We start from the raw sequence: 25539 nt of genomic DNA on the forward strand, positions 1-25539 counted from the left end.
TGAAAAATACAAAATTCTTAAAGGGCTTGGCAGGGTGGATGTTTCCCCTGGCTGTGGAGTCTAGAAACAGGGGTCACAGTCTCAGAATAAGGGGTCAGCCATTTAGGACTGAGGAGGAGGAGAAATGTCTTCACTCAGAGGGCGGTGAATCTTTGGAATTCTGTACCCCAGAGGGCTGTGGAGGCTCAGTTGTTGAGTATATTCAAGACAGAGATTGATAGATTTTTGAATATTAAGGGAATCAAGGGATATGGGGATAGTTCAGGAAAGTGGAGATGAGGTAGAAGATCAGCCATGATCTTATTGAATGGCAGAGCAGGGCCAAATGGCCGACTCCTGCTCCTATTTCTTATGTTCTTATAGTGCTGTGTGGCCGTGCATTGCCACTTGTGCATTTATCCTTCATGTTCTCCAGGTGTGAAGCCTCCAACCGCCATCACCGTGACCCTGAGGACCCAGGCCAGCCGAGTGTCCACTCTGAGCCAGTCCAGTACCGTCAGCGCCTTGCCCAGCCTGGGCCTCAACCTCGAGGAGATGGAACAAGAGGTCAAAGTGCAGGCAGCCCAGAGTCAGCAGGTGAGTGACTGTGAGCCTTGTTCTTTCCAAAGACTGCTGGGAAATTTTATTCTTTAACAGCAAGCTGGTTTAAAGAGTAAAGAGGGCAGATGAAGCACTTTACTGTGCATCAAGCGCTTGCTTCTACAGCGAGACGGACACTGGAGATTCACAACAGGGCTCTCACCATCCGTTAAAAAAAGGAAGGTTCATGTTTCGTATGCAAGTATTTGACGAAACTAAAAGGTTTGCAAGTCACTAAAAGCTAGGACAGGTACAGAAAGTAATTTTAAAAACGAATGGGATGTTGGAAGTTATGCTACAGCTATATAGAGCTCTGGTTAGATCCCATCTGGAGCACTGTGTTCAGTTCTGGGCCCCACACCTCAGGAAGGATATATTGACCTTGGAGGGGGCGCAGCACAGATTCACCAGAATAATACCGGGGTGAAAAGGGTTAAATTATGAGGACAGGTTGCATAGACTTATGTTTGTATTCCCTTGAGTATAGAAGATTAAAGGGTGATCTAATCGATGTGTTTAAGATGATTAAAGAAGTTGATAGACTGGAGAAAAGTATTTCCTCTGGGAGTCCAGAACAAGGGGACATTATCTTAAAGTTAGAGCTGGATCATTCAGGGGTGAAATCAGGAAGCACTTTTTCACACAAAGGGTAGTGGAAATGTGGGACTCTTTGCCCACTCCCCCCAAAAAGGCTGTGGATGCTGGGGGTCAGTTGAAATTTTTAAGACTGAGATTGATACATTTTTGTTAGGTCAGTTTATCGAGGGATATTGGGTAAATGGTGTTGAGGTACAGATCAGCCATGATCTGGTGGAAAAAGCTCGAGGGGCTGAATGGCCTCCTGTGTAACAGATTCTAGGGGCGGGGTCATTTTGAGGCTGAGTGCCTTGTTAACACTGAAGGGAAGATTGAGATCTCTGCTGTTGGGGATGGAAGCTCCAGTACCCATGTGTGTTGACTGTGATATTGGGGTTGTCAGGCCAGTTGACCTCTCCTGTAGTACAAGTTGAACATTCCTGCTGCCTTTTGGTGATGTTTCCCCAGTGCTTTAACTGACCCTCCGTTTCTATCTCTCTGCAGTGCTGTGACACTCTGCTGTCAGTCCCGAGCTCCCAAGGCACCAGCACAGTCAACCAGACCAAACCAGTCGCACCAGAGGACGTGAGCAAAAGTCAATCCCCCATGGAATCACCTTTAGTGGAAAAGGGTCCAGCTCCCCATTCTTCATCCACAGCTGTAGGTGAGGCCACAGCAGGCAGGTACTGGCATTGAGCTTGTGCTGTATCTTCATTCCATAATAACTGTCATAAATTCCCTTGGACATCACTGATGCTGTTAATACATACTCTGGTAGAAGGGTCTGTTACCTGTAGTAAATAAAAAGGATATAGAAGAAGCACTGGAGAAAGTGCACAAAAGATTTACTGGAATAATACCAGAACTGAGGGGTTATAACTATCAGAAAAGACTTAATAGGCTGGGGCTCTTTTCTCTAGAAAAAAGACTGAGGTGTGACAAATTATGAAAGAGTAGATGTGGGGAAGACCAGAACTAGGGGCTCATAAATATAAGATGGTCACTAATAAATCCAGTAGGGAATTCAGGAGAAACTTCTTTACTCGAGAGTGGTTAGCATATGGAACTCACTACCACAGGGAGTAGTTGAGGCGAATATCATAGATGCATTTAAGGGGAAGTTAGATAAACACGAGAGAGAAAGGAATAGAAAGCCATGTTGATGAGATGAAGAGGGGTGGGAGGAGGCTCGTGTGGAGCAGTTGGGCTGAATGGCCTGTTTCTGTGCTGTACACTCGATGGAATAGGGTAGCTGTGTCTGATCAGGTGTTACGTGCTGTTCGCAACATTAACTTGGTCCAATAAAACCTCACCATATTGGAGTGAAATTGGAGACAATCTGCCCACGTAGCAGGACTTCCCTCAACGCCGTTCCTTTATCCCTTTGGAGAATGTCTGAATATGGGGCAGGACGCACACCAGAGTATTTGTTCTAAGCCCTGTTTGCTCTCCAGGATTTGGCTCAGTGTTGGTGAGAAGCTGGGGCTACATCAACCGAGCTGTCCAATATGTAAGTGTTTAGATCAGTTTGCTAACTTCTTTCTTTTCTTTTCCAGTTACTTCAAGTCCAACAAAGACCCTTTACGTGATGTCTGACGCAAAGATGTCTGCCCTTACTAAGTCCATTATCACTCCACTCGAAGCCTCCACTCCGAAGTCGTTGGGGATCCCACTCTCAAGCACCTGTGGTCCAATGCTGACCCCCACCATCGCCAGCTCCACCTGCACTGTGATGCTTTCCAAAGTGGGGCCTATCCTCCCGAGCTCCTCGAAGACGGTGATCCTTGCCTCGGCCAAGAGCGAGGCGAAATCCGCCACAGCAGGGGAAAGATTCAACCTCACAGCGCCTCTCACCAAGACCCCGGGCTCGTGGCCCAGCAGCACTGGGACAGAGACCCTGGGCAAGGTCCCCTCGGTGATGGACCAAGGCAGCACCATCATCCACACCACGGAAACTCCCTGCCCCCCGGGTAGCCTGTCGCCTAGTGCATCACCCACTCTCCTTACCCCACACAGCCAATTACCTTTGTAAGAAGGGATGCATTGCACAACTCTGACAGGAAACTTGTACAATGCCTTTTTTTTTTTTTTGCGTATTCCTTACTTTTGTAATGTTTTGGTTCTTAGTAAATGCTCCTTATATTCTAGAAAATGTGTCGCTTTTGCTGTTTACTCCATCACAAAGATCCTCAGCAAGTGACTCTTCTCCCCATTGTTTTGCTGGGTGTTTCTGTCCTAACCCAGGCCAATTGCACCCTGGGGAGAATCACAAATTCCACTTTACAGCATTCTTCAGAGGGATTCTTTGAGAATTGCATAACTTGAAATAAAGACCAGGAAACAAGGCTGTTAGATGTAAACTATTAATATTTTATTCTTTAACAATAGTGTGTTAAATGTTGGGTCCTGAGCCATCCGTCCAACACAGGTGAGCGGATGAAGTGTACCCATATTCAGTGATGGTGGGGTGTCAGCTTGTAATGAGCCCCACAGGAGGGGCAGCGCTGGGCATCTCCCTCATGAAGCCAGAACCAGATGACTGCAGTGTTGTCCTCCTCACCTACAAAATAAATTCCATGGTTAATGGGAACATACAAGCTGCCCAGCAAGCAACAGGAGCAGGAGGCACTAGGCTACACCAAGGCACTGCCACCTCCATGTTACCTTTCCGGTCCAGCTGCCACCACATTCACTAGCTTGCCCCTGGGGAAGGCAGCAGCTCAGAACAGGAACCCCTCCAATCACAGAAAAACACAGGACAAATTGTACATAGTGAATACTGTACTTATACTTTTTATTTATCCATGGGATTTGCACGTCGCTGGCAAGGCCAGCATTTATTGTCAATCCCTAACTGCCCTTGAGAAGGGGGTGGTGTGGTGAAGGTACTCCCATAGTGCTGTTAGGGAGGGAGTTCCAGGATTTTGAGCCAACGACAATGAAGGAACAGCGATATATTTCCAAGTTGGGATAATGGGTGACTTGGGAGGTGATGGGGGCCTTGTCTAACAGGTATGAGGTTCTTGCTGCCTGTGTGGATGAGCAAGCTAACCATGGTGCAGGCCATTCAAGTTGGGGGGGGGACGGACAGTATAGTCAGGAGGATAGATACTGTTCTCTGCAGCTGCGAGTTCCGAAGGTTGTGTTGTGTGCCAGGGTTAAAGACATCTCCTTGTGGCTGGAGGAGAACTTGGAGTGGGAGGGGAGGATCCAGTTGTCGTGGTCCACATCGGCATAGGTAGAATTAGGAATGAGGTTCTGCTGAGGGAGTTTGAGGAGCTAGGATCCAAATTAAAAAGCAGAACCTCAAAGGTAACGATCTCCGGATTGTTACCTGAGCCACGTGCAAATTGGCATAGGGACAGATTCGAGGTTTAAATAGGTGGCTCAAAGAGCGGTGTGGGAGGAAGGGGTTTCAGATCATGGGGCACTGGCACCAGTACTGGGGGAAAAGAGCTGTTCCGTTGGGACGGGCTCCACTTAAACCAGGCTGGGACCAGTGTCCTGACAAACCAAATAACTAGGGCCGTAGACGGGGCTTTAAACTAATGAAGGGGGGGGGGGGGGGGGGAGGAATCAGGAAAGAGTAAATTTAAAAGCTGCGAGAGAAATGTCAAGGCTCTAGAGCAGAGTAGGAATTTTGGGTAAAAATAAGCAGTGAGTCAGGAAGGGACAGAGTGTAACAAAGGTAATAAGGCATCAGTGACTAAGGTGACAGGGAAAAATAGAAATGTCAAAGCTAAAGGCACTATATCTAAATGCGCGAAGCATTCGCAACAAAATAGATGAATTAATAGCGCAGATAGAAATTAATTGGTTTGATCTAATGGCCATTCTGGAGACATGGTTGCAATGTGGCCAAGGTTGGGAACTAAATATTCCAGTACCATTATTCAAGAAGGGTAGCAGGGATAAACCAGGGAATTACAGGCCAGTGAGCCTAACATCTGTGGTAGGGAAATTATTGGAAAAAATTCTGAGGGACAAAATTAGTCTCCACTTGGAGAGGCAAGGATTAATCGGGGATAGTCAGCATGGCTTTGTCAAGGGTAAATCATGTCCGACAAATCTGATTGAATTTTTCGAGGGGGTGACTAGGGGGGTGGATGAGGGAAATGCTGTGGATGTGGTTTACATGGACTTCAGTAAAGCTTTTGACAAAGTCCCGCATAGGAGACTGGTCAAGAAGGTAAGAGCCCATGGGATCCAGGGTGCCTTGGCGCGTTGGATCCTAAACTGGCTGAGTGGCAGGAGGCAGAGGGTGATGGTCGAAGGTTGCTTTTGTGACTGGAAGCCTGTGTCCAGTGGGGTACCGCAGGGATCGGTGCTGGGTCCCTTGTTGTTTGTGATCTACATAAATGATTTGGATGAGAATGTAAAAGGTATGATCAGTAAGTTCGCAGATGACACGAAAATTGGTGGGGTGGTAAATTGTGAGGAGGAAAGCCTCAGGCTACAGGACGATATAAACGGGTTGGTCAGATGGGCGGAAAAGTGGCAAATGGAATTTAACCCTGAAAAGTGCGAGGTGATGCATTTTGGACGGACAAATAAGGCAAGGGAATACACAATGAGTGGTAGGACCCTAGGAAGTACAGAGGGTCAGAGGGACCTTGGTGTACATGTACAAAGATCCCTGAAGGCAGCGGAGCAGGTAGATAAGGTGGTTAAAAAGGCATATGGGATACTTGCCTTCATTAGCCGAGGCATAGAATATAAGAGCAGGGAGGTTATGATGGAGCTGTACAAAACGCTGGTGAGGCCACAGCTGGAGTACTGTGTGCAGTTCTGGTCGCCTCACTATAGGAAGGATGTGATTGCTTTGGAGAGGGTGCAGAGAAGATTCACCAGGATGTTACCTGGGATGGAGCGCCTCAGCTATGAAGAGAGGCTGGACAGGCTGGGGTTGTTTTCCTTGGAGCAAAGAAGGCTGAGGGGGGACCTGATTGAGGTGTACAAAATGATGAGGGGCATAGATAGGGTAGATAGAAAGGAACTTTTCCCCTTAGTAGGGGGGTCAATAACAAGGGGGCATAGATTCAGGGTAAGGGGCAGGAGATTTAGAGGGGATTTGAGGAGGAACTTTTTCACCCAGAGGGTGGTTGGAATGTGGAACTCAATGCCTGAAAGGGTGGTAGAGGCAGGAACCCTCACAACATTCAAGAAGCATTTGGATGAGCAATTGAAATGCCATTGCATACAAGGCTATGGACCAAATGCTGGAAAATGGGATTAGACTGGACAGGGATGGATGGGCCGAAGGGCCTCTTTCTGTGCTGTAAAACTCTATGATGACTATGACTTAACTTTTAGAAGAGATAGGCAAAATGGAAAAGGAGGAGGAGGTAGCCCTGATGATAAAGATAGTAGAGAGAAAGAATCTTATGTTCTTAATCTTTGCTCTGAAAATCAAGAAGTAGAATCAGTTTGGGTGGAGCTAAGAAACAGCAAGGGGCAGAAAAAATTGGTGGGAGTTGTTGAGGCCCTGTAACAGTAGTTGTAATGTAGGGTAGAGTAAATCAGGGGCGCATGTAACAGGTAATACAGTAATCATGGGGAACTTTAATCTACATATAGACTGGGCAAACCAAATTTGCAGGAGTAGTGGAGAATGAATTCATGGAATGTATGCAAGATAGTTTTCTAGATCAGTATGTTGAGGGAACAGGCTATTTTAGATCTAGTATTGTGCAATGAGAAAGGGGCCTTTAGGGAAGAGATATGATAGAATTTTATATTGAGTTTGAAAGTGATTTAGTTAAATCCAAAACTAGGGTCTTAAATCTAAATAAAGCAAACTACGTAGGTATGAGGGGCAAGTTGGCTAAGGTAGATTAGGAAAATACATTAAAAGGTATGACAGTAGACAAGCAATGACTAGCATTTAAAGAATACATAATTTACAACAAATATACATTCCTTTAAGGCACAAAAACCCCACAGGAAAAGTGGTCCAACTGCAACTAACGAGAAGTTAAAGATAGTATTAGATCAAAGGAAGAGACTGCTGCCAAAAAGAGTAGTAAACCCGAGGAGTGGGAGGATTTCAGAATTCAGCAAAGGAGGACCAAGAAATTGATAAAGGGAAAATAGAATGAGTAAACTAGCAAGAGACATAAAAACAGACTAAAAGCTTCTATAGGTATGTAAAAAGGAAAAGATTAGCAAAAGTAAATGTGGGTCCCTTACAGGTTGAGACAGGAGAAATTATAATGGGAAATAAGGAAATGGCAGAGAAATTAAACAAATACTTTGTGTGAGTCTTGGAAGGAAATGCAAAAAACTTCCTGGAAATAGTTGACAACCAAGGGTCTGGCGAGAATCAGGAACTGGGAGAAATTGATGGGACTGAAATCAGATAAATCCCCTGGACCTGATGGTCTACATCCTAGGGTTTTGAAAGATGGCTATCGAGATAGTGGATGCATTGGTTGTCATTTTTCAAAATTCCATAGATTCCAGAACGTGGTTCCCGGTGATTGGAAGGTAACAAATGTAACCCCACTATTTAAGAAAGGAGGGAGAGAAAACAGGGAACTACAGACCAATTTGCTTGACATCAGTAGTAGGGAAAATGCTAGAATATTATTAAGGACGTGGTAAATAACAACAGGATTGGCCTGAGTCAACACGGACTTATGGAAGGGAAATCATGTTTCAGGAATCTGTTCGAGTTTGTGAGGATGTAACTAGCAGAATAGATAAAGGGGAATGAGTGGATGTGGTGTATTTGGATTTTCAAGAAGGCATTCGATAAGGTGCCACACAAGAGGTTATTAAACAAAATTAGGACTCATGGGATTGGGGTAACATACTAGCATGGATTGAGGATTGGTTAACGGACAGAAAACAGTAGAAATAAACGGGTCATTTTCAGGTTGGCAGGCTGTGACTAGTGGGGTACCGCAGGGATCAGTGCTTGGGCCTCAGCTATTCACAATCTAAATCAATGATTTGGATGAGGGACCAAATGTAATATATCCAAGTTTGCTGATGATACAAAGCTGGGTGGGAATGTAAGTTGTGAGGAGGATGCAAAGAGGCTTTAAGCAGATATAGCCAAGCTAAGTGAGTGGGCAAGAACATGGCAAATGGAATATAATGTAGGTGCAGCAAGCAATTGGGAAAGCAAATGGTATGTTGGCTTTTATTACAAGAGGATTTGAGTATAAGAGTAAAGACGTCTTACTGCAATTATATAGGGCCCTGGTGAGACCACACCTGGAGTATTGTGTACAGCAAGGATATACTCGCCATAGAGGGAGTGCAACGAAGGTTCACCAGACTGGTTCCTGGGATGGGGGGATTGTCCTATGAGGAGAGATTGAGTAGACTAGGCCTATATTTTCTAGAGTTTAGAAGAATGAGGGGATCTCATTGTCAAGCCCTGTAAGAATTTTCTATATTTCAGGGTATATGCAGGGAGGATGTTTCCCCTGGCTGGGGAGTCTAGAACCAGGGGTCACAGTCTCAGCATAAGGGGTCAGCCATTTATGACTGAGATGAGAAGAAATTTCTTCACTCAGAGGGCGGTGAATCTTTGGAATTCTCTGCCCCAGAGGGCTGTGGAGGCTCAGTCGTTGCGTATATTCAAGACAGAGATCGATAGATTTTTGGATATTAATGGAATCAAGGGATAGTGCAGGAAAGTGGAGTTGAGGTAGAAGATAGAGGGACCAAATGGCCTTCTGCTCCTATGTTAAAAACCAGGATGAGGTCCTAAGAGCTGAATATAGGGAGTTAGGAGGTAAATTTAAAAAATAGGACCTCAAAGGTAGTAATCTCAGGATTGCTACCAGTGCCACGTGCTAGTCAGAGTAGAAATTGAAGGATATTTCAGATGAATATGTGGCTAGAGGAATGGTGCAAGGGGGAGGGATTCAAATTCCTGGGATATTGGAATCGGTTCTGGGGGAGGTGGGACCAGTAAAAACTAGACGGTTTCCACCTGGGCAGGACCGGGACTGATGTCCTAGGGGGAGTGTTTGCTAGTGCTGTCGGGGAGGGTTTAAACTAAAATGGCAGGGGGTTGGGAACCTGTGCAGGGAGACAGAGGAAAGGGAAGCAAGGATAGAGGCAGTCAGAAAAATCAAGGGTTTAAATCAAACATGGCCACAGTAAATAATAATTCTAAAAGGTCTGTGTTCAAAAAACAAGCCTGAAGGCTTTGTGTCTTAATGCGAGGAGCATTCGTAATAAGGTGGATGAATTAGCTGTGCAAATAGATTTTAACGGATATGATATAATTGGGATTACGGAGACATGGCTCCAGGGTGACCAAGGCTGGGAATTCAATATTCAGGAAAAACAGGCAAAAAGGAAAAGGAGGTGGGGTAGCATTGCTGGTTAAAGAGATTAACACAATAGTAAGGAAGGATATTAGCTCTGATGATGTAGAATCTGTATGGGTAGAGCGGAGAAATACCAAGGGGCAGAAAACATTAGTGGGAGTTGTATACAGACCCCCAAACAGTAATGCTGAGGTTGGAGATGGCATTAAACAGGAAATTAGAGACGCGTGCACTAAGGGCACAGCGGTTATCATGGGTGACTTTAATCTACATATAGATTGGGCTAACCAAATTAGTAACAATATTGTGGAGGAGGAATTCCTGGAGTGTATATGGGATGGTTTCCTGGATCAATATGTCGAGGAACCAACTAGAGATCAGGCCATCTTAGACTGGGTATTGTGTAATGAGAAAGGATTAATTAGCAATCTTGGAACATAAAAACTGACTGTAAAAGCTTTTATAGATATGTGAAGAGAAAAAGATTGGTGAAATCAAGCGTAGATCCCTTGCAGTCAGAATCAGGGGAATTTATAATGGGGAACAAAGAAATGGCTGACCAATTAAATACATACTTTGGTTCTGTCTTCACAAAGGAGGACACAAATAACCTCCCAGAGACATCAGGGAACATAGGGTCTAATGAGAGGGAGGAACTGAATGAAATCAGTATTTGTAGGGAAATGGTGTTAAGGAAATTGACGGGATTGAAGGCCGATAAATCCCCAGGGCCTGATAATCTACATCCTAGGGTACTTAAGGAAATAGCCCTAGGAAATAGTAGATGCATTGCTGGTCATCTTCCAAAATTCTATAGCCTCTGGAACAGTTCCCATGGATTGGAGGGGAGCTAATGTAACCCCACTATTTACCCCTTATCCTTACACTGTGACCCCTGGTTCTGGGCTCCCCCGCCATCAGGAACATCCTTCCCGCATCTAGTCTGTCTAATCCTGTTAGAATTTTGTAAGTTTCAATGAGATCCCCTCTCATTCTTATAAACTCCAGCAAATATAAGCCCAATTGACCCAATCTCTCCTCATAACGTCATTCCTGCCATCCCAGGTATCAGTCTGGTGAATCTTCGCTGCACTCTCTCCATGGCAAGAACATCCTTCCTCAGATAAGGTGACCAAAATTGCGCACAAGGTGTGGTCTCACCAAGGCCATGTACAAGCTGAATTTAGGGAGTTAGGAGCTAAATTGAAAAAGTAGGACCTCAAAGGTAGTAATCTCTGGATTGCTACCAGTGCCACGAGCTAATAAGTTTAGAGAGAGTAAGATAGATAAGCTAAATACGTGGCTTGAGCAGTGGTGCAAGGGAGAGGGATTTAAATTCTTGAGGCATTGGAACCAGTTCTTGGGGAGGAGTGACCTGTACCAAGGGGACGGTCTACACCTGAACTGTGAGGGAGCCGATGTCCTCGGGGTAATATTTTCTAGGGCGGTTCGGGAGGATTTAAACTAATTTGGCAGGGGGATGGGAACCTAGGTAGTGGAAAAGAGGGAAGTCATATGAAGTCAGAAATAGATGGTAGAAAGGTGAGAAGCAATAAGCAAAGGAGAGAAACACAAAGGGCCAAACTAATACATAATGAGAGTGTGAAAAAAGCAAGCCTGAAGGCTTTGTATCTTAATGCTAGAAGCATTAGGAACAAGGTGGATGAATTAGTTGTGGAAATAGAGGTAAACAAGTATGATTTGATTGGGATTACAGAAACGTGGCTGCAGGGTGGGCAAGGCTGGGAACTTAACATCCAGGGATATACAATATTTAGGAAGGATCGGCAAAAAGGTAGGGGAGGTGGGGTAGCATTGCTGGTAAAGGAGGGGATTAATGCAATGGAAAGGAAGGATATTAACTCGGATGAAACGGAATCTGTATGGGTAGAAATGAGAAATAGCAAGGGGAGGAAAACGTTAGTGGGTGTGATATATAGGCCTCCAAATAGTAATATGGAGGTGAGGGAAGGCATAAAAAGGGAAATTAGAGAAGCGTGCGATAAGAGCACAGCTGTCATCATGGGTGACTTTAATTTACATATTGATTGGACTACCCAAATTAGTAAAAGTTCTGAGGAGGAGGAATTCCTGGAATGTTTTCGGGACGGTTATCTGGACCAATATGTCGAGGAGCCGACTCGAGATCAGGCCATTTTAGACTGGGTATTGTGCAATGAGAAGGGACTTATCAGCAATCTTCTTGTACGAGGCCCCTTGGGTCAGAGCGATCATAATATGATCGAGCTCTCAGTCGAGATGGAGAGTGAGGAAATTGAATCAGAGACTAAGGTCCAGAACTTAAATAAAGGGAATTACGAGGGTATGAGACGGGAATTGGGTAAGATTGATTGGGTGGTGTTTCTGGGGGGATTGACAGTGGATAGACAATGGCAAGCATTCAAAGATAGAATGGAAGAATTCCAGAACATGTTTATACCGGTTTGGCATAAAAATAAACCTAAAAAGGTGACTCAACCGTGGATAACGAGGGAAATTAGGGACAGCATAAAATCAAAAAAAAGGGCATATCAACTGGCAAAAAAAAGCACCAGACCGGAAGATTGGGGGCAGTACAGGATACAGCAAAAGAGGACAAAGGGATTAATCAGGAAGGGGAAAATAGAATACGAAAGTAAACTTGCAGCAAACATAAAGACAGACTGCAAAAGCTTTTATCGGTATATCAGGAGGAAAAGACTGGTAAAATCCCAAGTCGGTCCCTTGCAGTCCGATTCGGGAGAATATATAATGGAGAATAAGGAAATGGCAGACCAATTAAACTCATACTTTGGTTCTGTATTCACAAAGGAGGACACAAATAACCTCCCAGGAATATCGGCAAACATAGGGACTAATGAGAGGGAGGAGCTGACAGAAATTAGTATCTCTAGGGATATGGTGTTGGGTAAGTTGAGGGGACTGAAGGCCGACAAATCCCCGGGGCCTGATAAACTACATCCTAGGGTACTTAAGGAGGTGGCCCTGGAGATAGCAGATGCTCTAAGGATCATCTTCCGGAACTCCATTGACTCGGGAACAGTACCCGTGGATTGGAGGGTAGCTAATGTTACCCCAATATTTAAAAAGGGGGGTAGAGAGAAAGCAGGGAATTATAGACCAGTAAGCCTTACATCGGTTGTGGGCAAAATGCTAGAGTCCATTATTAAGGATAAAATAGCGGAGCACTTGACAAATGGGGAAAGGATTGGACAGAGTCAACATGGATTTACAAAGGGTAAATCGTGTTTGACTAATCTGCTGGAATTTTTTGAGGAAGTAACTGGTAAAATAGATGGGGGAGAGCCAGTGGATGTGGTGTACCTTGACTTCCAGAAAGCCTTCGATAAGGTTCCACACAAAAGATTATCATGCAAAATTAAGGCTCATGGGATTGGGGGCAAAGTATTAACGTGGATAGAGAACTGGCTGGCGGATAGAAAACAGAGAGTTGGAATAAACGGCTCGTTTTCGGAGTGGCAGGCAGTGACCAGCGGGGTGCCGCAAGGATCTGTCCTGGGACCCCAGCTGTTCACAATATATATAAATGATCTGGATCAGGGAATTGGATGCAATATTTCCAAATTCGCTGACGACACTAAACTAGGAGGAGGGGTGGGCTCTGATGAGGATGTCAGGAGGCTACAGTGCGATTTGGACAGGTTGGGGGAATGGGCGGATACGTGGCAGATGCACTATAATGTGGATAAATGCGAGGTTATCCACTTTGGGGGTAAAAACAGGAGGGTAGATTATTATCTAAATGGCAATAGATTGGGAGATGGGGAAGTGCAGAGGGACCTGGGTGTTCTTGTGCACCAGTCACTGAAGGAGAGCATGCAGGTGCAACAGGCGATTAAGGCGGCAAATGGTATGTTGGCCTTCATATCAAGGGGGTTCGAGTATAGGAATAGGGATACCTTACTACAGCTGTACAAGGTGCTGGTGAGACCGCATCTGGAGTATTGTGTACAGTTTTGGTCGCCCCATCTGCGGAAGGATGTTCTTGCCATGGAAAGAGTGCAGCGGCGATTCACCAGGCTGATACCTGGAATGGCGGGAATGACCTACGAGGAGAGATTGAATAGTTTGGGCTTGTACTCACTGGAGTTTAGAAGATTGAGAGGGGATCTCATCGAAACATATAAAATTATGGCAGGCCTGGACAGGCTGAATTCAGAGAGAATGTTTCCAATGGCAGGGGAGCACAGAACCAGGGGCCACAGTCTAAAAATAGCAGGCAAATCATTTAAAACAGAGATGAGGAAGAATTTCTTCACTCAAAGAGTGGTGAGCCTGTGGAATTCCCTGCCACAGAGGGCTGTGAAGGCTAATTCAATAAATATTTTCAAGAGAGAATTGGATATATTTCTGAAGGCTAAGGGGATTAAGGGTTACGGAGAAAAGGCGGGGACGGGGTACTGAACTGGTAAGATCAGCTATGATCTCAGACGAAGATCAGCCATGATCTCATTGAATGGCGGAGCAGGCTCGAAGGGCCTACTCCTGTTCCTATCTCTATGTTTCTATGTTTCCAACTGCAGCAAGACATCCTTGCTCCTGTACTCGAATCCTCTCGCTATGAAGGCTAACATACCGTTTGCCTTAACCGCTTGCTGCACCTGCATGCTTACCTTCAGCGACTGGTGCACAAGGACATCCAGGTCTCATTGCACTTCCCCTTTTCCCAATCTACTGCCGTTCAGATAATAATCTGTCTTCCTGTTTTTGCCACCAAAGTGGATAACCTCGTATTTATCCGCATTATACTGCATTTGCCATGCATCTACCCAATCACCCAACCTGTCCAAATCATACTGCATCCTCCTCACAGCACACACACCCACCCAGCTTTGTGACATCTGCAAACTTGGAGATATTACATCTAGTTCCCTCGTCTAGAGCATTTATATATATTGTGAATAGCTGGGGTCCTAGCACCGATCCCTGCGGTACTCCACTAGTCACCGCCTTCCACTCGGAAAAAGACCCGTTTATTCCAACTCTCTGCTTCCCGTCTGCCAACCAGTTCTCTAGCCAAGACAGTACCTTACCCCCAATCCAGTGTGCTTTAACTTTGCACACTAATCTCTTATGCGGGACCTTATCGGAAGCAAGTCACTCGCCACAGAATACCAAGCTTCTGACCTGCCCTTGTAGCCACAGTATATGTGGCTGGTCAATATTGACCCTCAGGCTGATGGGGGAATTAGACAATGGTAATTCAGTGGAATGTCAAAGGGAGTTGGTTAGACACTCTTGGTGATTGTCATTGCCTGGCACTTGTGGCGCAAATGTTACTTTCCACTTATCAGCCCAAGCCTTGCTGCTTGTGGGCATGGACTGCTTCATTAACTGAGGAATTGCAAATGGAACTGAACCCTGCAATCATCAGCAAACATTACCAATTCTGACCTTAAGGTGGACAGAAGGTCATTGATGAAGCAGCTGAAGATGTTTGGGCCTAGGACACTGCCCTGAGGAACTCCTGCAGCGACATCCTAAGGCAGAGATGATTGGACTCAGACAACCACAACCTGTACTCACACACAGCCCACACACTCAGTGTACTTACACACACAGCCGACAAGCCTCTTGTTGGTGACAGACGGTACAATGTGAGGATCACCCTTGGTCCCAGCATATTCCTTGGGCTTCAGCATATTGAATGGATCCTAAAGGAAACAAATTCAGATCCAGTCATCATCCAGTCGAAGGAGCCTAGCTCAATACCGTCCCAGCACTGTTTCCCCGGCCCTACAATCTGCCCTTTACCATTTGCCATGCATCTGCCCAATCACCCAACTTGTCCAAAAGAGTGTTTGAAGACCAGGACCTCAAACCCAGCACTAAGCTCATGGTCTACAGAGCAGCAGTGATACCCGCCCTGCTATATGCCTCAGAGACATGGACCATGTACAGCAGGCACCTCAAAGCACTGGAGAGGTACCACCGATGCTGCCTCCGCAAGATCCTGCAAATCCATTGGCAGGATAGGCGCACCAACGTCAATGTTCTCGCTCAGGCCAACATCCACAGCATCGAAGCTTTGACCACACTCCGATGGACGGGTCACATTGTCCGCATGCCCGATACAAGACTCCCAAAACAAGCACTCTACTCGGAGCTCCGGCACGGCAAGAGAGCCTCAGGTGGGCAGAGGAAACGCTTCAAGGACACCCTCAAAGCCTCCTTGAAAAAGTGTAACATCCCCACCGACACCTGGGAATCCCTGGCCCAAGACCGCACAAAGTGGAGAAGAAGCATCCGGGAAGGCGCCAAACACCTCGAGTCTCTTCGCCGGGAGCAAGCGGAAGCCAAGCGCAGGCAGCGCACGTCAACCCAAGCACCCCACTCACCCGCCCCTTCAACCACCGTCTGCCCCACCTGTGACAGAGACTGTAGGTCCCGCATTGGACTCATCAGCCACCTGAGAACTCATTTTTAATGTGGAAGCAAGTCATCCTCAGTTCCAAGGGACTGCCTAAGAAGACGACCATCCCAGCACTGTCTCCCCAGCCCTACGATCTGCCCTTTACCATTCTGTGGAAGAGCACATCGAGTTTGCGAAGAGTCTGGTTCAGCCTCAGGCAATGGTACAGACGCGCTCTAAACACAGGACATTCTTACTCAGAACGAGTCACGCACAAGCTGTAAACGGAGATGAGGAAACACCAGGGTATAATGATCATACTCCATCCCACAGGTCAGCTCCCCACCCCAGGGCTAGCTTGAGATAGGGCCCCAGACATCCTGCACGACCATCAACAGGAATGGCCTAGTCTTGCCTTAGGAAACACTGCCCGAGCAGCAGCTGACCCAAGCCCAGTCACCTATATAGGACCAGTAAGGGTCAGGAGATTAGAGCACGTACTGCATCAGACTGTCCAATTTGTAAATCTGTCTCACCCACCCTAAATGTAGTAATCAGACAGGGCCCTTAAAGGGACAGGCCACCATCACCTCCGCCTTAGCAGCAGAGTAACACGCTGCCAAACAGCACTTAGACACTGCCCCACCTCTCATTAGACTGTTCTAGATTACCGACCTCCTCACTGGGAATTGGCAGAGTTCCTTACGTACCTTTCCAGTTTTCATAGCCTGCATGATCATCTTTTCCAACCCAGTCGCCTGCTCTTCATCAGTCGGGATACCTGTAGTTCAAAGGGGAAAGCACACCCATTAAAGAGATGGGGACAGCCAAGTGTTCCATTCACCCGGTGCTGGGCTGGATGGGAGATGAACTGCCAGCTTCGGTTTTGCTCCATAACACTCTGGATCCCTGCACTGCTCCATTCAATTCCTTTTTTGCCTAAATGTTCTTCACCTTTTCCCCATCAAAGGACACTGGAGTGACCCACCAGTTCAGACCCAAGGGCAGGGGTCACACAAACCTTTCTTGCACCTATGCCTGCTACAAAGTGACTGAGCCAAGTGTTTGCGCCTCAGCCCCCAGCACAAGGGCACTTTACTCTATCGAACCCGTGCTGTACCTGCCCTGGGAGTGTTTGATGGGACAGTGTAGAGGGAGCTTTACTCTGTATCTAACCCGTGCTGTACCTGCCCTGGGAGTGTTTGATGGGACAGTGTAGAGGGAGCTTTACTCTGTATCTAACCTGTGCTGTACCTGCCCTGGGAGTGTTTGATGGGACAGTGTAGAGGGAGCTTTACTCTGTATCTAACCCGTGCTGTACCTGCCCTGGGAGTGTTTGATGGGACAGTGTAGAGGGAGCTTTACTCTGTATCTAACCCGTGCTGTACCTGCCCTGGGAGTGTTTGATGGGACAGTGTAGAGGGAGCTTTACTCTGTATCTAACCTGTGCTGTACCTGCCCTGGGAGTGTTTGATGGGACAGTGTAGAGGGAGCTTTACTGTGTATCTAACCCGTGCTGTACCTGCCCTGGGAGTGTTTGATGGGACAGTGTAGAGGGAGCTTTACTCTGTATCTAACCCATGCTGTACCTGCCCGGGGAGTGTTTGATGGGGACAGTGTAGAGCGAGCTTTACTCTGTATCGAACCCGTGCTGTACCTGCCCTGGGAGTGTTTGATGGGGACAGTGTAGAGGGAGCTTTACTCTGTATCTAACCCATGCTGTACCTGCCCGGGGAGTGTTTGATGGGACAGTGTAGAGGGAGCTTTACTCTGTATCGAACCCGTGCTGTACCTGCCCTGGGAGTGTTTGATGGAACAGTGTAGAGGGAGCTTTACTGTGTATCTAACCCGTACTGTACCTGCCCTGGGAGTGTTTGATGGGACAGTGTGGAGGAAGCTGGTGGGGAAGGTTTTGATTACGGTGACTGAATTTTGAGACGACAGACTCACAGGTAAGTAAGAAAACTCATGACTCGTGATTAAGGATTAGTGACGGTGCCACAGATCACAACCACATCAACTCAAAACACTCAAGCATGCCACACCCCTTCATGCAACTCGAACAGAAGGGGGAAAAAAAACATTCGGCAAATCAAAATTCCTTCCTCATGTTAGTGGCTTAGAATAGGAGACGACCATTTGGCCCATCATGCTCTTCAGTTGGAGCTGTCTGCTCCAATTGCTGCCCTTTCCCCATATCCTTTTTTATATTTCCCAAATCATTATCCACTTCCCTTTTCAATAATGTTAGTCTCTGCCTCAATTGCCTCTTGTGCTAAAAGATTCCCTGTTCATTCTAACCGTTCTTCATTCCTCTTGTGAATAGCCTCAGTTTGTGTCCTTGTTACCAATTAACCAATCAGTGGGAATAATCTTTCAGTGTTTACCCTCAAAAAGATTTTGGCCTTTTGAAAGCCTCTATTACATCTCCTTAATCTTCTCTGACCCAGTGAGAAAGCCCCTAGTTTTCAGGCCGCTCATTGTAACTAAGCATTCTCATTGCAGGTAGCATTGTAGAGTCAGCTTTCCCCCACTCCCATCGATCTGGCCTTGGAAGCTGGCGACACGCTACCTTGTCCCAGTTGAATTTAGTTTGGAAAGGCTTGGTCTCAGCTGAATAAATCCTGAATCAGAACCCCCGAGATCTGAGTGTATCTGCAGTGAGATCAAAGCTTGGATATCCCTAGTCTAACCAACACTTTGTATCCAGCTGTATTTGAAGGGTTTTGTCTTGCCCAGGAGGACTGTCCCAATGTTTCTCACTCAACAAGGAATCCTTCTATCATTTTCCATCTATCCCAAGCTGAGCATCACAGTTAAGAGCTCACCAGACTCCCACTCAACTGACCGAGGGGTCAGGAGCCCCAGCCCAGTGTCAGAGGCGGGTGGGCGAGGCTAACAGCCAGTGAAGACACATTCTCTGCACTCCCAGCTGTTGCACCCTCCACTGTGGGTCCTGGGAACAACCCCCAGAGCCAGTGGGGTCTCAGTTTTGATGTTCACCCTCAAACACCAATAAAAGGAGCCAATTGCAGAGACTGGGGAATCATCAGCAGAGCTCAGAGAATCAGACACTACACAATTCCTCCTCCGTCTGACCCCCACTTTGTGTCTCACAGCCGCCGGCGTCAGGCACGGACCACAGCTGTCGGTTGGAGAACCAAGCATGCCACACTTCTCCATTCACCAGCCTGCCCATGTTAGAAAGGTCGGCAAATCGCAGCAATCCGCGCCAGGTCTACAGCCACAGCACTACAGTTAATGAAGCAGCAAGATCAGCTGCCAATCAAAAGCTCTTGATCCCACTGACCTTTTTATTCCACACATCCACAGCCAGTTCCAGCTCCTGTAAAAGCCCATTGGTGAAGCGTCCCATTAATCAGACCACTCAGTAATGGACCCAGTGTCTTTGTCGATTGATAGAATCATAGAGTCCTAATGGCACAGAAGGAGGCCATTCAGCCCATCGAGTCCGTGCCGGCTCACTGCTGAGCAATCCAGTCAGTCCCATTCCCCCGCTCTATCCCCGGAGCCCTGCAAGTTTATTTCCCTCAAGTGCCTAACCAGTCTCCCCTTGAAAACATTGTCTCCATTTCCACCACTTCATCAGCAGCGAGTTCCAGGTCCTCGCAACTTCCTCACATCCCCCTGTATCTCTTGCTCAAAACCCTAAATCTGTGTCCAGTGTAGAGGGGATGGCTACACTGGTGCAGTCTATGTCAGGCTCCCCAACCTCTGCCAGTGAGTAATGACAGCAGAAACCATTCCACCCAAGGGCATGCACCCTGCTTCCAGCACTTTCCCTTCAAGTATTTATTCAATTCCCTTTTGAAAGTTATTATTGAATCTGCTTCCACTGCCCTTTCAGGCAGCGCATTCCAGGTCACAACAACTCGCTGCGTAAAAAACAGTTTCATAACGCCACTGGTTCTTTTGCCAATTATCTTCACTCTGTGTCCTCTGGTTACCGACCCTCCTGCCACTGGAAACAGTTTCTCCTGATTTACTACCAAAAGCCTTCATGGCTTTGCACACCTCTATTAAATCGCCCCTTAACCTTCTCTACTCCAAGGAGAACAATCCCAGCTTCTCCAGTCTTTCCACGTAACTGAAGTCCTTCATCCTGGTACCATTCTCGTAAATAGAAAAATAGGAGTCGGCCCTTCGAGCCTGCTCCGCCATTCAATATGATCATGGCTGATCCTCTATCAATACCATATTCCCGCTCTCTCCCCATACCCCTTACTGTCTTTTGTGTCTAGAAATCTATCTATCTCCTTCTTAAATACATTCAGTGACTGAGCCTCCACAGCCTTCTGTGGTAGAGAATTCCACAGGTTCACCACCCTCTGAGTGAAGAAATTTCTCCTCATCTCAGTCCTAAATGTCCCACCCCGTATCCTGAGACTGTGACCCCTCGTTCTAGACCCCCCAGCCAGGGGAAACATCCTCCCTGCATCCAGTCTGTCTAGCCCTGTTAGAATTTTATACGTTTCAATGAGATCCCCTCTCATTCTTCTAAATCTAGTGAATACAGGCCTAGTCGACCCAATCTCTCCTCATAAGACAGTCCTGCCATCCCAGGAACCAGTCTGGTGAACCTTCGCTGCACTCCCTCTATGGCAAGTATATCCTTTCTTAGGTAAGGAGACCAAAACTGCACACAGTACTCCAGGTGTGGTCTCACCAAAGTCACCAACTTGCTCCTGTACTCAAATCCTCTTGCAATGAAGGCCAACATACCATTTGCCTTCCTAACTGCTTGCTGCACCTGCATGCTTGCTTTCAGTGACAGGTGTACAAGGACACCCAGGTCCCTTTGTACATCAACATTTCCCAATCTATCACCATTTAAATAATACTCTGCCTTTCTGTTTTTCCTACCGAAGTGGATAGAAACATAGATGTTAGGAGTAGGAGTAGGCCATTCGGCCCCTCGAGCCTGCTCCGCCATTCAATGCGATCATGGCTGATCATCCAAATTCAGTACCCAGTCCCTGCTTTCTCCCCATACCCCTTGATCCCTTTAGCCTTAAGAAATACATCCAACTTCTTCTTGAATATATTTAATGAATTGGCCTCTACTGCCTTCGGTGGTACAGAATTCCACAGGTTCACCACTCTCTGGGTGAAGAAATTCCTCCTCATTTCTGTCCTAAATGGCTTACCCCTTATCCTTAGACTGTGACCCCTGGTTCTGCACTCCCCGACCATCAGGAACATCCTTCCTGCATCTAGTCTGCCCAGTCCTGTCACAATTTTATAAGTTTCAATGAGATCCCCTCTCATTCTTCTAAACTCCAGCGAGTACAAGCCCAATCGACCCAATCTCTCCTCATACGTCATTCCTGCCATCCCAGGTATCAGCCTGGTGAATCTTCGCTGAACTCCTTCCATGGCAAGAACATCCTTCCTCAGATAAGGCGACCAAAACTGCACACAATACTCAAGATGTGGTCTCACCAAGGCCCTGTACAACTGCAACAAGACATCCTTGTTCCTGTACTCAAACCCTCTCACTACAAAGGCCTTCTTAACTGCCTGCTGCACCTGCATGCTTACCTTCAGCGACTGGTGCACAAGGACACCCAGGTCTCGTTGAACTTTCCCTTCTCCCAATCTATTGCCATTCAGATAATAATCTGCCTTCCTGTTTTTGCCACCAAAGTGGATAACCTCACATTTATCCACGTCATATTGCATCTGCCATGCTTCTGCCCAATCACCCAACCTGTCCAAATCATCCTGGAGTTTCTCGGCATCGTCCTCACAGCACACACACCCACCCAGCTTTGTGTCGTCTGCAAATTTGGAGATATTACATCTAGTTCCCTTGTCTAGATCATTAATATATATTGTAATAGCTGGGGTCCAAGGACCGATCCCTGCGGTACCCCACTAGTCACTGCCTGCCACTCGGAAAAAGACCCGTTTATTCCAACTCTTTGCTTTCTGTCTGCCAACCAGTTCTCTATCCAAGTCAATACCTTGCCCCCAATCCCATGTGCCTTAATTTTACACACTAATCTCTTATGCGGGACCTTATCGAAAACCTGCTGAAAGTCCAAATACAGCACATCCACTGGTTCTCCCTTATCTATTTTACCAGTTACAGCCTCAAAAAATTCCAGTAAATTAGTCAAGCATGATTTACCTTTTGTAAATCCATGTTGACTTTGTCCGATCCTGTCACTGTTTTCCAAGTGCTCTGCTATTACATCTTTTATAATGGACTCTAGCATTTTCCCCACTACCGATGTCAGGCTTACCGGTCTGTAATTCCCCGCTTTCTCTCTACCACCTTTTTGAATAGTGGGGTAACATTAGCTACCCTCCAATCCACGAGTACTGTTCCAGATTCCATCGAATGTTGGAAGATGATCAGCAATGCATCTACTATTTCTCGGGCCACTTCCTTAAGTACCCTAGGATGTAGGTTATCAGGCCCTGGGGATTTATCGGCCTTCAATCCCATCAATTTCCCCAACGCCATTTCCCTACAAATACTGATTTCTTTCAGTTCCTCCCTTTCATCAGACCCTATGTTCCCTGACATCTCTGGGAGGTTATTTGTGTCCTCCTTTGTGAAGACAGAACCAAAATATGTATTTAATTGGCCTGCCATTTCTTTGTTCCCCATTATAAATTCCCTTGATTCTGACTGCAAGGGACCTACGCTTGACTTCACCAATCTTTTTCTCTTCACATATCTATAAAAGCTTTGAGTCAGTTTTTATGTTCCCTACAAGCTTAGTCTCATTCTATTTACCCCTTCTTAATTAATCCCTTTGTTCTATTTGTTGAATCCTAAACTGCTCCCAATCCTCAGGTTTACTGCTTTTTCTGGCCAATTTAGATGTCCTCTCCTTGGATCTTATGCTATCCCTAATTTCCCTTGTTAGCCACGGTTGAGTCACCTTTTTTGTTTTATTTTTATGCCAAACAGGGATGAACAAATTCTGCAGTTCATCCATGCGGTCTTTGAATGTTTGCCATTGCCTATCCACCGTGAACCCTTTGAGTGACATTCCCCAATCAATCCTACCCAACTCGCGCCTCAGACCATCGTAGTTTTCTTTATTTAAATTCAGGACCCTTGTTTCTGAGTCAAATACTTCATTCTCCATCTTAATGAAGAATTCTATCATATTATGATCGCTCCGACCCAAGGGGCCTCGTACAACAAGATTGCTAATTAATCCTTTCTCGTTACATAATACCCAGTCTAAGATGGCCTGATCTCTGGTTGGTTCCTCGACATATTGGTCCAGGAAACCATCCCGTAAACACTCCAGGAATTCCTCCTCCACAGTATTGTTACTAATTTGGTTAGCTCAATCTATATGTAGATTAAAGTCACCCATGATGACTGCTGTGCCCTTATTGCACGCTTCTCTAATTTCCCTTTCCATACCAACCCCAACCTCCGCATTACTGTTTGGAGGTCTATATACCACTCCCACTTCACATTTATCCACGTTATACTGCATCTGCCATGTATTTGCCCACTCACTTAACTTGTATAAATCGCTTTGAAGCCTCTTTGCATCCTCCTCACAATCTCCTCTGCACTCTCTAAAATTGGCTACAATACTCCAGCTGAGGCCGAACCAGTGATTTATAAAGGTTGAGAATAACTTCCTTGCTTTTCAGAGAATCATTGAATCTTACAGCACAGAAGGAGCCATTCGGCCTGTGCCGGCTCTTCGAAAGACCAGTTGTGCTCAGTCCCACATCCCCGCTTTTTGTCCGTAACCCCGTCAGCTCCTCAGCCTTAAGTACACGTCCAACTTCCTTTTAAAATTATTGATGGAATCAGCTTCCACCACTTTTTCAGGTAGAGCGTTCCAGATACCCACAGCTCTGAAAATATTTCTCATCTCATCTCTCTAGATCTTTTTCCAATTATTTTGACTGTATGACCTCTGGTTATTGACCCATCTGGCAGAGGGAATACTTTTTCTCTATCTACCTCTTAACCTTCTCTATTCCAAGGAGAACAGTCCTAACTTTTCCAACCTCTCCCCATAACTGAAGTTCTGCATCCCTGGTAACATCCTGGTAAACTGCTTCTGTACCCTTTCCAAGGCCTTTACATCTTTCCTAAAGTGTGGGGCCCAGAATTGAACACAATACTCCAGCTGAGGCCTAATCAGGGATTTAAGAAGTTCTAGAATGATTTTTTTGTACTCTGTTCCTCTATTAATAAAGCCAAGTAACCCATATGCTTTTTAATAGCGTTCTCAACATATCACAGAATCACAGAAACCCCACAGTGCAGATAGAGGCCATTTCGGCCCATCGAGCCTGCACCGACACATATCCCACCCGATCCCTGTAACCCCTACACCAACACATATCCCACCCTATCCCCACGTATTTAATCCCCCTAACACTAAGGGTCAATTTATCATAGCCAATCAGCCTAACCCGCACATCTTTGGACTGTGGGAGGAAACCGGAGCACCCGGAGGAAACCCACGCAAACACGGGGAGAATGTGCAAACTCCACACAGACAGTCACCCGAGGCCGGATTTGAACCCGGGTCCCTGGCGCTGTGAGGCAACAGTGCTAACCACTATGCCACCGTGCTGCCACCTTCAAAGATTTATGTACTTACACCCCCAGGTCTCTCTGTTCCTACACCCCCTTTAAAACTGGACCAAAAGTTTATATTGCCTCGCCCCAATCTTCCTACAAAAACACATTGCTTCACACTTCACCGCAAATTTAATCTGCCATGTGTCTGCTCCCCTCCCGGTAACTTGGGGGCGCCCGGGGGCGAACCCCGCCCCCCGGTAACCCGGGGGCGAACCCCGCCCCCCGGTAACCAGGGGGGGGGGCCCGGGGGCGAACCTCGCCCCCCGGTAACCAGGGGGGGCCCCGGGGGCGAACCCCGCCCCCCGGTAACCAGGGGGGGGCCCCGGGGGCGAACCCCGCCCCCCGGTAACCAGGGGGGGGCCCGGGGGCGAACCCCGCCCCCCGGTAACCAGGGGGGGGCCCGGGGGCGAACCCCGCCCCTGGTAACCAGGGGGGCCTGGGGGCAACCCCGCCCCTGGTAACCAGGGGGGCCTGGGGGGCAACCCCGCCCCTGGTAACCAGGGGGGCCTGGGGGCAACCCCGCCCCTGGTAACCAGGGGGGGGCTGAGGGGAACCTCGCCCCCGGTAACCTCGGCCTAGGGGGGAACCCCGTCGGCCGCCCCTGTTTCCGGCCGGTGACCTTGGGCCTCGGTTCGGGCCTCAGACGCGGCTCCAGCCCCGCTTTCCCCCTTCACTCACCGCCGGACGCCAGCGCCCTGCAGGGGACGCGGCCTATACCCGAAGACAAGCCGCGAACTCGGGTAACCGCCAGGCCCCGCACCGCACACGCCCCAGACACCATCACTGCTCGCGCCGCCATCTTCCGCTTTCGTCTGACCCAGGCCCCGCCCCCAGACAAGCATATAACCCAGACCCCGCCCCCAGACAGGCACATGATCCAGGCCCCGCCCCCAGGCAGGCACATGATCCAGGCCCCGCCCCCAGACAGGCACATGATCCAGGCCCCGCCCCCAGACAGGCACATGATCCAGGCCACGCCCCCAGACAGGCATATAACGCAGGCCCCGCCCCCAGACAAGCATATAACCCAGGCCCCGCCCCCAGACAAGCATATAACCCCGCCCCAGACAGGCACATGATCCAGACCCCGCCCCCAGACAGGCACATGACCCAGGCCC

At 47.4% G+C, this 25539-nt stretch overlaps 2 protein-coding genes across 2 annotated transcripts in view; one reads left to right on the top strand and one right to left on the bottom strand.

The window, feature by feature from the left end:
* The window catches only part of LOC147097832 (KAT8 regulatory NSL complex subunit 3-like), a 57965-nt gene extending 54465 nt beyond the window's left edge, over positions 1-3500 (top strand). The window contains exons 12-14 of the mRNA XM_085970863.1: positions 416-576; positions 1660-1819; positions 2712-3500. Of these exons, the coding sequence (XP_085826989.1) occupies positions 416-576; positions 1660-1819; positions 2712-3187 (797 nt within the window). The 3' untranslated portion in view covers positions 3188-3500. The remainder of the gene's footprint in view (positions 1-415; positions 577-1659; positions 1820-2711) is intronic.
* Positions 3501-3504: 4 nt separating this feature from the next.
* LOC147097833 (cytochrome c oxidase subunit 5B, mitochondrial-like) lies at positions 3505-25247 on the bottom strand. The gene is made up of 4 exons (XM_085970864.1): positions 25100-25247; positions 16530-16600; positions 15022-15121; positions 3505-3715 (listed from the first exon to the last, which is right to left on the bottom strand). Exons 1-4 carry the CDS (start codon positions 25218-25220, stop codon positions 3609-3611), a joined length of 399 nt encoding a protein of 132 aa, XP_085826990.1. The 5' UTR covers positions 25221-25247; the 3' UTR covers positions 3505-3608.
* Between the last annotated feature and the right edge of the window lie 292 nt (positions 25248-25539).

This window comes from Somniosus microcephalus, chromosome 30 (assembly GCF_052327205.1).
Source record: "Somniosus microcephalus isolate GS21.2 chromosome 30, FLI_Smic_1.0, whole genome shotgun sequence".
Lineage (NCBI taxonomy): Eukaryota > Metazoa > Chordata > Chondrichthyes > Squaliformes > Somniosidae > Somniosus > Somniosus microcephalus.